Raw genomic sequence first — 17,099 nt, 5'->3', positions numbered from 1 at the left:
TTCAGGACACCAGGTAGGGCTTGGAGAATATAGGGGTTGGCCCCTGGTGTTAGGGGCCCCTGGAAATGTGGTTTTGATGCCCCAGGGTTACGGGGCTCTGGTATGGGGTTTTGAGGCCCCAGGAGTTACGCGGCCACTGAAATGGAGTTTTGGGCCCCTGGGTTTTAGGGCCCATGGAATGGAGTTGGGGCCCCTTGGGTCAGGGGGCCCTGAAATAGGTTCTGGGACCCTTTGTGTTGCCCGCCTGTATATGTGGGTTTTGGGACCTAGACACAGGGCTTGGCGTCCTGGAATGGGGTTTTAGTGTCCCACTCAGGGATTAGGGTGACTGGAAATGGGGGGTTTGAGGACTTGCCGTGGGTTTAATGGCCCTGGAAATGGGTGTTTAGGCCCAGGCTCTCGGGGCCCCTGGAAATGGGCTTTTGGGGCTTCCTAGGGTTAGGGGTCGCCTGGAAATGGGCTGGGGCCACTGGAAATGTAGTTCTTGGCCCTAGGTTAGGGGCCTCTGAAGATGGGGGTTGTGGGGCCCCGGGGTTAGGGGGCCCTGGAAATGGGATTTGGGGCCCCTGGTTTGGGTTCCCCTGAAAATGCGGTTCTGGGCCCCTGTGGTTAGGGGTCCTGGAAATGGGGTTTTGGGCCCCATGTGTTAGGTGGCCTCCTGAAATGGGTTTTTGGGCGCCCTGGGGTTAGGTGCATGGAAATGGGGGGTTGGGCCTCAAGGTTAAGGGCCCCTGGAAATGGGGTTTGCGGGCCCTTGGTGTTGGTGGCCCAGGATCTGTGTTGGGGGGCCCCAGGGGTTAGGGTCCCTGGAAAGGGGTTTTGGGCCCTGTGTTAGTGGCTGTCGGTGAAGCACTGGAATGGGTTACCTAGGGAGGTGGTGGAATCTCCTTCCTTAGAGGTTTTTAAGGCCTAGCTTGACAAAGCCCTGGCTGGGATGATTTAGTTGGTGTTGATCCTGCTTTGAGCAGGGGGTTGGACTAGATGACCTCCTGAGGTCCCTTCCAACTCTGATATTCTGTGATTCTCAAAGAGGGGCACAAAGCAAGTTTGGCCTCTGTAATTTATTCGCTATGCTCTCACCATTGAGCCGCTTGCAAGCACTACAGAGACTCTGCAGAGATTCAGGGAATCAGAATCCATAATAAAGAACATAGCCGTTTGACATCCTGCTTTTTCATCACAAAACATTAGTCTCCATTCAGTGCCTTAAAGAGGTCTTGAAAGCCTGCAGCAGTCTATATATTTTTTGCTAAATATGGCCAAGTCAAAGGTGATATGCTCAGGCACTCATTCAGCAAGATGCTAATTAATTTTCCATACCAGTGGTCCTCTGAGGGATTCATATGCCACAGGGTACAGATGTACAGTTTAACTAAAATAATATTGCTAAATCTGCACCCCCTTGTAAATATCTGACATCAAGACTTTCAAAGATGAAATAACTTGGCATTATCTATGTTTGGCTGAGAGAACTTAATAAAAATGAATGCCTATCCCCAAGTGATGTATTGCCTACACATCCATCCCATACTTCCACCTACATGGCATTAAAAAGACCTAAACAGAATATGCAGCAATTTTATATGGCATGGAAGGAAACCTATAAGCAGCTTGTTGAACCTCCAATGACCAAAAAAAAAAAAATCCTCTCCATGGAAAATTCTATAGGAGATCAGACAACATCGTTTCCTAAGGAACATTTTACAAATATGCAAGAAGTCTACCAGGTACCTTGGTATAACACTATCATTGTCATTGACTTCCATGGCATGCAGGCTGCCAGATTTTCCTCAAGGACAGGAAGACGTTGATTTAAAAAATGAACAGAAACAGAAAGTTTACAAAAACAACAAATCCAAAGAGGAAAATTTGAACTGGATCCTGAAGTGAATGGAAAGCCAGGGAAATTGTTTGAAGATGAAAATTGGGAGCATACTGCACATAACAGAGTCTGGAGACCTGGGGCTGGGCAGAAAGCCATAGAGAAGGGAAGTACAAGAGTCAAGGTGAGAGGAGTGAAAGGCATAGATGAGAATTTCATTAGAGGTACAGACAAAGCAGTTAAGCTGTGACATACCGTGGTGAAAACAGATTTGCAGATTTGGGAGATCTAGGAAAATAGAGTCAAGAATCAACATTATAAGCAATAGAGGGGGAAAAAAACATGTCTGAATCATGGCATAAGACCAAGGCCATCAAGTCGTGCTTCTGTTTGGGCCTCTTATCCAACAGAAATATTGCTGTATTTGAGATATTTGATAAAATAAAGCTAGATCACAGGCAAACGTTCACTTGATCAAGGCAGGGTAGAGAGTGTGGAGTCTCTGAAAGTATTAAAAGATATGCATAAGGAAGTATCATCAGGATAAATATGGCGGGCAAGTTTAAAGGTAGTGGGTGAAGGTAGAAAAATGCAGAGGATCGAGAATTTGATTTTATGGAGTTCCACAGGTGGAATGGTTTCAGTGTGCAGATGGAACCGCCAGCCCAGCTGGAGAACGAAGTGTGAGATAGATGGGCGTAGTACCATGACAGGATGTCTAACAGAGAAAATTTTCAACAGCGTACCTGTTGTGTAGATATAAAGTGTAGTGTAGATATAAAGAGGTGTTTCTGTAGTGTGAGCATTGCCTCAAATTCAAAATGATTTAAACACTCACTGAATTTATTCAAGATCATAGGGCATGTAATAAAGAGAGAAAAATAAGAAGCCTGATATCACCTATGTACCAACTATTTTCACCTCTCCACCTGCTTGCTTCTGTCCTCTGATTATTTCTAAGATACAGTCATCCAATCTTTCCTTTTACTGAACAATAAATAGGAAAACACGTCTTGATTCACACATACAAGGCTTTAGAGTAAAGCTTTGAGATCAGTTCCTTTAGCATTAGCGGAGAAGCAACTAAAATTTCAACAACCGTATTTGGTTTTTAATCACAAAATATATAATAAATATTGTGATTTTAATGATATGAAGGATTCATAGAAATCTCACAGATTTTTCAACAGTTTTCCCTTTCACCCTTTCTTTGTGCACGAGCAGAGCTAACTTAGGGCCTGATTCTGCAACCCTTACACACAGACATAGTCCAGTTGAAGGCACGAGGATCATCCCCATTAACTAAGGGCCACTTGCACAGGAAAAGTTGCAGGATCAGTCTTTTTGTTTTTTGACAGCTTAATAGCACTCTTGATGGACCTCAGAGGATACGATATACAGGGCACATCTTATTAATTAAACATCTGGGTATTCAATAGATACTTCATTAATTAGTTTCAGCTGTGCCCTCTTCATTCACAGTAGTAGCTTGCCTTAAAAATATTACTTTCATGTTTTGTCTTGAAAAGAGGATTGGAGCGGATGAGAAATCCAATTTATGATTTTGGGTCACACACACACGATGATGAAAAATTAACCCCGATTCTTCCTCAAGTCTGCTAGCCAGAGCAGATTCCCCTTTCATAGAGCTATGCAGAGCTGCTTATGCTGACATTTAGAAAACTTGAGTTTTCCCCACTATGCAGAGAGGTCATAGATCATAATAGGCTGTGTCAAAAGAGAGGAAGTGCCAGAGAATTTTTCAATGACAGCTTCTCTTTTCTTGACACTGGTCTACACTGAGGGGTGGGTTCGATCTAAGATACGCAACTTCAGCTATAAGAATAGCGTAGCTGAAGTCGACGTATCTTAGATCTACTTAGATTAACTTACTTCGCCTCCTCGCGGCACGGGATCAACAGCCACCGCTCCCCCATCGACTCTGCTTCCACCTCTCGCCCTGGTGGAGTTCTGGAGTTGACAGGGCACGCTTTCGGGGATCAATTTATCATGTCTAGATGAGACGCAATACATCGATAACCAATAGATCGATCATTACCCGCCGATCCAGCAGGTAGTGTAGACAGACCCTCAGGAGTGGCACAAGGCCTCTCAGAATACATAATGCTTACCTCTGCCTTCATACAGGAAAAAAAAGTTCAATTTGTTCTGTGCCATGAGAGGAGTTAACATGCAGTGAAACGGGAACGGCTAAGATGAGTGATGCACATTGCATGCTACAACAATTACTTTGGAGCCCTGAAATTATACATATTCACAGGAGCATATGTAAATCTAGTTCAACCCAGCTGTGAGACAATCCCCTGAAGTAAACTAATAAAGAGCAGCTAAATGTCTTTAAGCTCATCCCAAGCACTGTAGAAAGGTCCTAAAATTTGCTCAGAGATTCTTTTACATCAGAAGAAATGTAGACTTTTTCTAAGAGGCTTGTATTTTAAGATGCAAGGCAGCATAAAGTTTCTCTCTTCAAAGAAAAAGCTACAAAGGAATTAATTTTCCTGGGTATTTGGATTTTATTGTACATTTTGTTTTATCTTTTGCAAGTGCCCATATTTTATTTTTTTCATAGGAAACACAATTGTTATGCCTTTTCTTATCATACACACACATCTAAAATTACCTTTGCTCGTGGTGAAGGGTGAAAGGGGAGAAGTAAGTATAGAACTAAAATCAGTAAAATTCACAATGAACAGCCACTGAATACCATTAGTCATTGGGGGAAATAGTGTCAGCAATTTCTACTGTAGGGACTTACCTTATGTCTCACCTTTGGGACAAATGAAAGTGTACAGATTTCAGAGATGTAGTTTCTCTCTCTCATAAATAATAGATCCAATGGAATATGTACTTTGAACCTAATGTCATATTTAAAAATTCAGTAAATTAGTTCATTTGTGGAGGTACCACTCACAAAACAGACTATAAAAAATCCAGACAGTCCAGGCTTCCAGTCTTTACTCAGACACAGCTCCTTCTTATTCAGGCAAACCTTCCACTTTGCCTGAATAAGAACTTCAGCTTTTAATTCATAGCTACATTACAAGCTTTTAAAGAGAGAAATTATAAAAATATTTCTCCTTAATGCTAGATCTTCAGTGTTGTACGACAATAGAGCCAACCCATGCTCTAGGATTTATGTGGCTGCTATAATGCACACTAAAAATGGATTGCATGCCTCCCATTGAACTAAAGACTGTACAATGACATCTCTCCCAAGGAAGGTTTTTAGGTCAGCATGCCAGCTGTCTGACCTGGGACCTTTAGAATGCTCATGGTGGAGAGGTTTTTTTTACATTTGACCCTTATATTTAAGACTATCATTCATTACATTATTTCCTTCTCATTATAAGCAAAGCCATGCATATGCACCTTCTCCTCTTGTACGACACAATCACCATTGTTTTTTATAGTGAGTTAGGCTAAAAGTCATTCATCAGGAGTGGTAGGGGCAATTTAATTTGGATCAATTGGAAGAAGGAAAAAATCACCTTCAAAAACCAGTAGACAAGCCCTTCTTGGAGGGACCACTATTGAGATTAGGGACCAGTAATCGCAGTCTCTCCTTTATGCTTGATCAGAAACTCCAATGCTTTTCAGGTTGCACTGCATGTCATTAAAGACACATAGTCACCGGATTTTTTTCCGTAGATTTGTGGTCCTGTCTGGCCTTGAAATCTACAAAGCTATGAAATATATACAAAACTTTATAACTGCGAACTGACCTCATTCTTCCCTCCAGGATATGTGCACACTGTTCTGATACTGCAGAATTTCCTCAGAAATGCTGGGCTGTTGGTATAGATTGCTCAGAGAGTGAGAAAAATCAATCACATGAAACTTGCATTAGCAAAGCTGTATGAAAACAACAGGGCACTGGTCCCCATTAAAAATGTATCCTTTACCAGCAGTTTTAACAAGAGTGTTTTAACTGTTGGCAAATAGTGACTTTTTGTATTTTTAAATGGTGAGCCTCGCAGGCACAGGAGAATGGATACTGAGTAAAACTGCAGTTGACCAGTAGAACAGACTAGTAGAAGGACGGGGGAAACAGGTTGCTTACTTGTTTCCACAATGAGGGGCTCCCACCAGAGTGGAAGATATCAGATGATTGGCATTGTGGGTGAGATTGTGGGCTTCCTGACCTTGAAAGTGTTCCTTCAAGCAAAGTAACTATATCAAATAGGAAAAAAAATGGAGACCATGGATATTCCCATACCTGCTATCAACTCAGATTTGGATGTGCGGTTTTACTTCAGCTGATTATTTTGTGACACATATACTTAGGGAAGCGAAAAAAAGTTTAAAAATACCTTGAGAGGCTTTCCAGACCTGATATAGAATTTATCAGCATCTGAATGTATGTAAATACAGCACTAACACTCAAATACGCATATTGAAAACCCATTCTTTTACATCCAGAAATTATATTTTAAAGCCCATAAACACAAACATTCATACTGAGCCAATACCACCACTCTTTGTGGTGGTAATTAGTTCTAATGCAGAGAGAGGTACATGAACAACAAACAAAAAGCTGGTACTAAACAAAAAAGGTTTTCCTCTTTTTCCAGGCTCACCTTGCCCAGTGTGCAGCTATGCCTAGCTCCCAATAAAACCCTAAGTGATTGGAAAGGTAGGGCAGAATAGAAGGGGGCTGAATCCCATTCAACCACCGAGTGTATCATGTCAAGAAGTGAAGCTCAAAATAGCTGAAACGGGTACAACTCATTGGCCGCCTCCTTGCCATGATGTATTTAGTCATTGAAACTTTATATCCAATTAGTAGTTTCCCTTTATCCCTGCCAAAATATCATATATCATTTACCATCTCTAAGTTCCATTTCCGTGTATGCCATTGCCAGCGGTTAGGTTTAGTACTTTACCGTCTGGTCCACATTATACTGGAAAACAAGACGACGACAACTTCCTGCTGAGATAACCACATAGCGCTCTTATTTCCCTTTTGGTGTGGTCATCGTGTGTGTCCTGGGTGCAGCTCAGAATTTAGAGATCTCTTTTAATACAGATTACAGCTAACAACGGTATTGAAATGAAAATGCCTTATTTGTGGTGACAGGTAGCTAGCTTTTTCATGTGTCCTAGTGAGGGGAGCAGATTCTACCTTCAGTTATATGTGTGACCTCCACTGATTTCAGTGGGGTTGTATATGAGGAGATGAGATCAGAATTCAGCCCCTTGTATTTATGGAATGTCTTTTCAATAAGCTATTCAAACCAGAAAAATGAGCTAGTTCATTTTTGTTCACCAAAGCAGTTGTGATGAGTTCACTGAAATATCAGACTTGCCTTCACCATAAAGCAAACTCCAGAATCTATTTTTAGAGGACTCTGACTCTAGGGCTTTTCTTGATGGTTTGCCATCTCTATCTGTGATCACAGACAAGACAAACAAACTCAGGCTTGTACATGGGAGACTTTTTTTTGTCTGAATGTAATAAAAAAGAATACAGAGAGTTTTGTAGGATCTGTGGTCACTGGGTCTGCTCCCCACAGATGCCTATTAATCACTTTACTATGGAAACAGACACATCCATCATATCATAACAGCCTAGAAACAAGAAAGCTGGTGAACTGATAGCAGGACAAAAAATGAAAGAGCCATCACATTTTATATTATGGCTTGGGCTTTCCTTGTTCAAAGTTATGAGTTTGCTTTGGTTCTTAGTATATCATACTTAAAAAGGCTGATTTATGACATTGATTGTTTCTTAAGAGGTGTTTCTATTGACTTCGGTGGGATCAAACCCTTTAAACACAGCTTAGCTAAGGTTCCTTATATGTAGGAATGGGTAACTGGGCTTCAGAAGACACAGTTTTCAGAAACCAAGGTCACACAGTACAACTGCATTTTATGTTGAAGACATTAAACCTATGGATGATTATTTCCAGGCCAGTAATGAACCAGTGCAGATAAAATAATAATTCATCCCTCATGTCAGAGCTGAAACATTCTGAAGTTTATGAAACATTTTTCTTAGGTCCCCATCAAAAACCAACCACCCACTCACTACCTTAGTAGCATGTTCTCTTGAAGGGTGAAGATGGGCCATGATGCCTGTTTCTGTCCTCCAGCACTGGATCTCCTCTCCTGAATGCAACTTGCTATCATGATGTAGAGTGACAGAACCAAGTTATCCTTCTGCTAGACCTCTAAATCTCACCCCTCTACATGTAAATGGCACTCTGGGGTTTCCTCGCAATTTATATATAACTGTATATAGAGTAGAATGATAAATCCCAGAGGATGTGAGATCACTCTCCTTTCATTGGATGAGCAGCTTTGATGGAAAAGTAGGAAGAGATGAACTAACATGCTCCAGGATTTTACAGTCTCAGAAAGTACTGGGCATAAATCCTGAGGATACAGAATTATTTTCATATTTTAAATTGTTGAGATCAACAGGCCCAGGAAGATGAATACTAGACACAATTGCATTGGTTCAATGGAAAAGGTTCCCTTGAACAGGAGGAAGAGATCGGGTTGATTACTGTCTCCATGAAGAGGAACACCCCACCGAAAAGTGAGGACATCAGATGACTAAACTGCCCCTCAGTCTCTCAAGAGGATAGCATAGCTGATATGGAAAAGGGATAATAATCAGGAGGGAGAGTACTAGGCTGGTTTGAGGACTGCAAGAGGTTTTGTTAAATATCAATATGATTAGATTCTTAATTACATGTCGGCTCTGATCCTAAAGGTGCTGAGCACTCATATCTTCAAGCCTATGACCTCTGACGCTTTCGAGGTTTCCTACCGCAGTGCTTTCTCTTAAGATTTATTTGAATGTATTCTGTAAATAACATAAACATGTCCAGGGAATGGTTTGTTATCATTTATGGAGATCAACCTGCATGTGCTATATGGAAATAATATGAACATGTTTGTAGGCAGCTCTTTCAAGTTTGTCTAAAGATAAGGTAGAGTTTGAAACAAAAGAAAAACCCTTCTAATACACTTATAATCACATCAAATAAAATAAGCAATTAATGTTGATATTTAGAAAGGTATAATCAGTGAAGAACTACTCAGGTCATTTTAAAAGTAGCAAATAATATTTTGTATAAGAAATTTGTTATGGTATCATGTATTATAAAATTAGCAAAACTCATGTCCAGAAGTCTTATGATCTTGTTTTAAAAAACCGTCAGTAATTAAGTGTACCAGCACATGATGTAGTACTAGGATTTTAGATAAGACATCGATTCAAGCCTTTTCAGTACAGTGAATTCTTTGCAGTTTATCTGCTATGTCTTTAAAGGTGTAGGTTGGATGATGACTTGAACCCCTTGTATGCTCCAGATTTTCAAGAGTCTAAGGTGCTACATTTTTGTCCATAATTTTTCTGCTTATGTTAATATTTTGAACGATCACTGTTCAGAAATGCCACTGGAAACCACTGTTCTCTCAATAGCCACTAAACAAGGAATGCATGGGCAGCAGCACAGTAAGTTTCCTCACATTGTGCCTCCAGTGTCCTCCTAGAGTGACTGTGGCTTAGCAGGAGGAGATAGTTTAGACCTATCCACTCTGCCCCAGTCTCTTGGGACTGCTACTAATGGTGCTGAATATTTGGGATGTGCATTGGTAATAGACTGAGATCATCCCCTAATTTCAGATAAGGTTTTGGTGGTGTTCCCCCATAATACTAGAATGCAAAACACTCAGATCCCCTACTTTTTAGTTGATTTTACTTTATCTGTGCCCTGAACTTCATTAATTTGTGGTCAGATCCTGCCCACCTTAAATCATATGATTAAAACTGAAGTTGTTGGGATTACTCAAGTAAGTAAGGCCAGTTGGATTTGACCTGTGATCAAAATAACCCATTTTATTAACACAACATTGTATCCAAAGAATTCATGTAACTCTCAGGATCTTTGTTTCTTAAGGGACCAGCTGCTTCTGCTATTTTGTTCCCCACTTGAAATCACAATCCTCTGTCACAACACAAGTAATTTCCATGGCAACCAACTGTGATGTCACAAGCAGGAGATTATGATTTCAAGAGCAGTTCAGCTTTTAAAATTCCTGGTTTGTATGCAAATATCATTTGTCCACTTACACACACTAATTGAAATGGGGACAAGTATGCTACAGAAGTAGAACTGAATCTAGACAGAATGCTTATCAATGCTTTCCATGAGGCAACAGCAGCATTTCAATGTTATTTTGAAAAAGTTTGCTGGGGTTTTTTGCATTTTGTTCTAATTCTGGACCACAGCTATCTGCCTACCAAATACATGAAAGACAGGATTCCTGAAACCATTGATTTATGACATGAAAGACTGGTATCTTCACAAAGTCTTGTGAGGCTTTCGAGGTCCAGTTTCTCTCTCCCTCTCTCTCTCATAATAAGAACATTGTTTACATTTCCTCAGAGTATGCATTTAATGCACTTGCGTTTGCACGCTCTCCAGAGAAGGGAATGGGGTATTTGAGTTGTGTTTTTTTAAACTACTTTGTGAGGCACTTAGAATCTGACAGTTGCGACTCCTTCTCACTTAGCATTAAAAGAACCCAACAGGCTCTGCACCTGCATTTGATTAGCGTGTGCTGGCTTGGTGCACAACTAAGTGGGGAAAGGAAAAGCAATGTTCTTTATATATGCAATATCTTGGTTAATGTTCTGTAGGATTATTGACGGGTGCATTCTCATCATTTTTATTAAGTTGAGGATATTAACTCTACTGAAGAAGCCTACTATGACAGCAAGCCTTAGGAGCAATAATAAGACCTGACAACATCTCTAAGCACAGTGCAATGCCACAAAATAGGCTTCTCACTGTGTGTGCTTTTAGCCAAAGCAGCAAAGAGAATCCAGCATATTTACCTATCTAGAACAGGAGAAATTTTCTAAAAAAATTAGCAGTGACACTTGAAATCTGGAGGGTATTTTTAAGCCTGTTCTGTCTCAACGTATTTCAGTGTTGGGCTCGCTCTCTCATAGTTACTCCGGATATAAATACTCTATAACATCCCTGCTGCAGCCCAAACATATGACACCAGCTTCGAAACCTTGTGACAGAGACAACAAATAAATAGCAGGGGAGAGAGCTTGAAAGGATGTGAGATTCATTTATGCAACATACATAAAGCTTCAGACTCCTCAGCTTTTTCAGTGTCAGTGGTTTACAAAAATAAAATTTGAGATAATATTAGGTGGGAGGAGAGATGGGGTTGAGGGATGGGTGAAGAAATACATGCTATTTCTCAGCCTGAGAGACAGTCCTAACTAAAAACCTTTGGTGAAATCCCAGCCCTGCTGAAGTCAATGGGAATGTTGCAATTGACTTCAGAAGGGCCAGGATTTCACTTCCTGATCTAAATACCCTAGAATTTCAGGGGCATATTGAAAGCTGATCTCTGATACAGATCAAAATTCTGCAAATGGGCCCGATGTTTATAAAGAATGAACCCTGAACATCCCACCTAACCCCTACACCGGGCTCCATGTTGTTCAAGCCTGGAACTTAATTCAACAGCTTGAGTTCAACTTTGCTCAAAGTGAGTTCCAGCCAGCAGGTACAGGATGGATGTGAACTTGGGATAGTTAATGAAAAGCTAAGAACAAATAAAATCCCCAGTTAATGCCTTTGAATGGGCTAGATACGTTAAGAAGATTTTCCTGTTAGATTTTTGCTTACCATTGCATGATGTTTGTTGCAGGAGTGATTCGTGAGAGCTATCTCAAAGGCCATGATCAGCTGGTGCCGGTCACCCTCCTGGCCATTGCAGTCATTCTTGCTTTTGTCATGGGGGCCGTCTTTTCGGGAATCGTAGTTTACTGCATCTGTGACCATCGCCGCAGAGACGTGGCCGTTGTCCAGAGGAAGGAGAAGGAGTTGGCCCACTCCCGCCGTGGCTCCATGAGTAGTGTTACCAAGCTCAGCGGTCTCTTTGGAGACACACAATCCAAGGAGCCAAAACCAGAAGCTATCCTCACACCTTTGATGCACAATGGTAAACTCGCTACCCCGGGCAGCACTGCCAAAATGTTAATCAAAGCCGACCAGCACCACCTGGACTTGGCTGCTCTGCCAACCCCTGAGTCCACCCCAACCCTGCAACAGAAGAAGAAGCCTAGCCGTGGCAGCAGGGACTGGGAAAGAAACCAGAACCTTATCAATGCCTGCACAAAAGATATCCCCGCAATGTCATCACCTGTGATTCCAACTGACCTGCCTCTCAGGGCTTCTCCCAGCCACATCCCAAGTGTTGTAGTCTTGCCAATCTCTCAGCAAGGCTATCAGCATGAGTATGTTGATCAGCCAAAAATGAGCGAGATGGCACAGATGGCCATGGAGGACCAGAATGCCACACTCGAATACAAAACAATAAAGGAGCATCTCAGCAGCAAAAGTCCCAACCATGGGGTTAATCTGGTGGAAAATCTGGATAGCATGCCACCAAAAGTACCCCAGAGGGAAGCCTCATTGGGTCCTCCTGGCTCTTCTCTGGCTCAGAGTGGTCTGGGCAAGCGATTAGAAATGCATTCCTCTGCTTATAACGTGGACTACAAGAGAAACTACCCTACGAACTCACTCACGAGAAATCATCAGACATCAACTCTCAAAAGAAACAATACTAACTCCTCTAATTCCTCCCACCTCTCTCGAAATCAGAGCTTTGGCAGGGGAGACAACCCTCCGCCTGCCCCACAGAGAGTGGACTCTATACAAGTCCATGCTGCTCAGGCACAGGCTGTGACTGTCTCTAGGCAGCCTAGTCTCACCGCGTACAACTCTCTGACAAGGTCCGGGTTGAAACGTACACCTTCACTAAAACCGGATGTACCCCCCAAACCTTCCTTTTCCCCACTTTCAACATCCATGAAGCCCAATGATGCATGTACATAATCACAGTGGGGTGGAGGGACAGCAATGAAACAGAGTTTGCCCTTTAAAGCCAGTGTTCTGCAACTGCATCACTAGTTCCAATTGACAAGAAGGCTGTTGTTAAGCTGAGGATGTGTTGATCCTGCTCTCTGGGAAAAGTGGAATATATTTTAAACCGAGCCATCTGATCTGTGGTGAAGGTTTCAAACTGCAGGACTCACTCCCACTACCTGACAGTTATTTACTCAAAACACTAACTGAGCATCACAAACATTGAGCCAAAAGCACACAGGTGAATGATGATTGTGACATTTCACCCCCAATTGCACAGTGCATTCCTGAACTGGGAAAGAGTGCTCTGAAAAGCAAAGCAAATAAAAGAACTTAAAAAAATAAAAATAAATACAAAATAAAAAATTCATTGATAAAGCTAACTCTGACTTAACAATGGCAGACGTTTACTATGTGCAGGTACTGTGAAATGCCCATCAGTGTTACAGCCATTTGGTTATAGCAGATAAATGCCACGTTGGGCAAAACTATGTCATAGGTTTCTGCTACTCTTCTTTTAATGAATAACATGTGACTGTTAACGCAAATAACTCCTATTATTTATTGTTCGTCTTTTGTTTTTCCTAAGGAAATGACTTCTGCATATCATCCTATGAGCAGCTCTTCAGAAAAAATACATTGAAAATTATACCTATTTAACATGAAACCCATTAACTGGAGTAATTAAAACTCTTATTTTTCCAATAAATTCACTGAGTTAAATAAGTTGGAGCTGGAATTCTGAACTTTGTGTTTGGACTGTTTGATCTCTAGCTGAAAAAGGGGAATATTTATTTAAATCTGTTAGTTAATTTGCTTGCTGGGCTTCTGATCTATGACAGGCAACAAACAAAATCCCCCGAATTTATAACTCCTAAAGCAACTGCAAAAGAAACTCTTTAAAAACTGCACATTTGTGCACCATTGCTGTCAACATGGCATTGTCAGTCATTAATACTTTCTGGAAGGCACCAGCTTGTGATGTGCCATCTCATTTCACCTTGCATGTGAGATGGCAAACAAAATCCACAAACAGTGTGAACTAATTAATATGCCGGCTGTTACCATGCATAAATTATGGTCTTATCACACGGGTTTTTCTTGGGAATACATCTGTGAATAGCCTGTTTTCTTCCACATGTAAATTTGTGCCTTACACCCTCAGTTGTGTATATTTGTGAGCTGTAGTATGTAAAACCTTCCCCTGCCCCGCCCTTTGAATAAATGCAAATATTTATTTACCTTCCCTCTCCTAAGCCCCCTGGAGAATTGGAGTAAAGAAGTTCAAAGAAGAATGTAGTGGTTATTGTAATAACACCTATCCATCAAGAAATTAGAGGAGTACTATATCCTCCAATTCAGTTTGACTTTCTAGTTGTGCCAATTCTGCCCTCAAACCACCCCTAGGCTATGCTGGCAGCATAGACACTGTATTGTGGTTGGCAATTTCCTCTCCCTTATACTTTCATATCATTTCAGTATGGTGATATTCTCATTAGCCAGCAGAGAAATGAGTAATGTACTGTGTCCAAGTCTGGTTTGTCCACTAGATAGAGACAAGCACTGTGTGTGACTGGCCAGCCACTGGAAGCAAGCCTCAATGACACATGCTGCTGTGTGCATGCACAGTATACAAAATGAAGTGAAATGGAAGTAGGATGAGGCAGGCAGGTTCCTGCTGTAACTGAATAAGGCCATCCAGAACAATGCTGCAAAAAACCTTTTGGGGGAATTAATTTTGATTTTATTTTTTTCCTTTGCATGTGGCCTGAGTGTGCCCATGCCCACGCATAAGGTCTTTTACAATTTTTCAGTCATTCATGCACAAAGGTAGATTTGTTTTTAATCTGTTATAACAACTGTGTCAACATACTGTAGAAAAAAGGGAGGGCCATTTTTGTGTTTTAGCTACTGGGCAGTATATCTGGGGAGGGGAGGTTGTTTTGATTGTTTTTTTTTTAAATTTTACACCCAATTTGTTTTGCAGGGTTTTGGTTTTGTTTCCGAACAATCAAAAAGAAAGAGTGCAAGTCAGTTAGTGTGTAGATGGTATTTAGAAAGTCTGGATGGTCTAGACCAAAGTGTGTAACAAGGGTGCTTGCATGTTCTTTGATTCCATCACTGCTTCTTTTATGAAACTGACTTGTTCACCATTAGTGAACTATGCAGACTGCTGTAGATAGATTGTATCCAAAGCAATGCTTTTTTTAATTAAACCCTTCAGAACAGTATGTAGCAGGAAAGTCTTTTTTTTCTTTCAAAAAACAAAAAAGTAGCAGCAGCAGCAACTTGCAACCTTTTCCCCCAAACTCCCATCCCTCGAGTACCAAATGTGCAGTGCCCATTGCTATTATTAAGCAAAGCATTCTGACATCATGTAGAAATGAATAATCACTGCAACAGCCTTGTACAGAGATATGCCTTTGTAATATGCATCACATCAGTTATGGGTTGACCTTGAAATGCTCATTTTGTACTCAGTGGGTCTTTTGTTTTAATCCTCCCTCACCCCAGTCTCCCTGCACTCCTCACTTGGAGGGGTACATAAACCTAAGTGTGCCTTTGCTTTCCACCCTTGATATACACTGGTAGATGCAACAAATTCAGACTCTCATTTGTTGTAAAGTTGTAAAATATTGTGATGTCACTGATTTTCCTTCATCTCCACATCCCCCTAACATCTGAGTCGCAACTTAATGTATGTTGTAAACAAAAAACAAAAAAACTAAAAACCCAGAAAGAATGGGAAAAAAAGGAAAAAAAAGAAAAGGAAAGGAAAAAGCTCTTGATTGCATAAGGTAATAAAACTAGACTGTTCTACCTTAGTCTGTGTGTCCTGTTCTTTTGTTTTGGTGATGATTTCTCTCCCCGCTAAAGCTCTAATCTGAGATGTGATGCTGATTGTTTAAAGAAGCTTACAATAAGAGAGGAAATTGTAGGTTATTTTCTACCTCTTATGGAAGATGAACTTGACTTTAGCACGAGACACCAGTAATTAAAAATTTAATTACATATTTGCTCTCCCTCTATTCATATTCTGCATTTTCTTTTTATGGGCTTGTTCATCATCAAATATTTATGGCAGACTTGATAGTTTAAGAGATCAAGGCTGGAATTCTATCATTCATGGTCCACCAAAAATAGATCATTATACAGATGGGACTTCACTTCTCTGTTTTATGCATTAGTAAATTGGAGGGGGGGGTCAGATTTTTTCACATGGCAGGAATAAAACTATTAAATTTCATGGGCATGGTTTACAGGATGTTAGATCATATTAAACTTTAATTTTGCAAGAAAATACTACTAAACAGTTAAAGAATAAAGGAGTTTATTTATCGATTCTTGGATGTTATTAAAAATTACCTGCATACTCAATATTGTGTAACAGAATTCCATAAATGTGGACCACTTTAAAAAAAAAAGCTATTAAACCTTCAGATACCCATTATTTTAAGTTTTATAATATGAGTTTAAAGCTAATGGAAGTGAGGGCTACACTGTAATAATCAATGTTAGTCATCGTGCAGGCTATGCACATGCTTTCCTAAATAACTCTTGGAATGCAACTCACTCCTGACCTGCAATTCTGCCCTGATAGATCCCCATTACTATCTCTCGCATCTAGCAAACATCAATTAATCCTCACAGCATCCCAGTAAGGTAGGGAACTACCATTAAACCCCTCTCTTGCCCCATCCCCCATTTTACATATGGGGCATTGGCCCACAGAAAGCTTAAAGATCTGATCCACTGTCCATTGAAATCAATGGGAATATTCTCATTGGCTTTAGTGGGTTTTGGATCATCCTTTAAGTAATTTGCCCAAGCTCACACAGGAATTCTGTGGTAGAGCCACAAACTCAAGTCTCTTGACCTTCTGTCCAGTGCCTCACCCACAAAATTATCCTTGCCTTTTTCCTGTCAGAACTAGGGTTTTCTTGAATAGAATTTGCCAGCCATACTGAATTTTAGATGGGGCATGGATGCACATTTACTGATGACAAAGGTGAGTCTATCACATTCATTTGCATTTGCTCCAACCCTGAGTCTGATTCCACCAGAGGTTGCTTTCCCTCACTGGGAGTTGAGGGCTCTCAGCACCTCTCAAGAAGTGTTCAACATCTTGCATGATTCGTTCCTAGAAGTTTCATAAAAATCACAGAGTCTAGAAATGGAAAGGGTCTATAGGGTACAAAGTATCCATCTCCTGCTAATGCATGAATATTCTCTCTGCTATGTTTTCTCCAGCCTAGTCTTAAATGTGCCAAATAATGGAGCATTTGCCACTGCCCTTGAGAAATTATTCAACAAGCTAAAAGATCTCACTATCAAGAACTTTTCCCTGA

General features: G+C 40.8%; 1 protein-coding gene across 3 annotated transcripts in view; it reads left to right on the top strand.

Annotated features, from left to right (window-relative positions):
* SEMA6A (semaphorin 6A) overlaps positions 1-15,476 on the top strand; it is a 138,825-nt gene extending 123,349 nt beyond the window's left edge. For all 3 annotated transcript variants that reach the window (XM_032789115.2, XM_032789114.2, XM_032789113.2), the window contains one exon: positions 11,531-15,476. In XM_032789115.2, coding sequence (XP_032645006.1) covers positions 11,531-12,720 — 1,190 coding nt within the window. In that variant the 3' untranslated portion in view covers positions 12,721-15,476. The remainder of the gene's footprint in view (positions 1-11,530) is intronic.
* The last annotated feature ends 1,623 nt before the right edge of the window (positions 15,477-17,099 follow it).

Source organism: Chelonoidis abingdonii, chromosome 6 (genome assembly GCF_003597395.2).
Source record: "Chelonoidis abingdonii isolate Lonesome George chromosome 6, CheloAbing_2.0, whole genome shotgun sequence".
Taxonomy (NCBI): Eukaryota; Metazoa; Chordata; order Testudines; family Testudinidae; genus Chelonoidis; species Chelonoidis abingdonii.
Note: the sequence above shows the minus strand (reverse complement) of the source record. Positions and strands in the feature narration are given on the sequence as shown.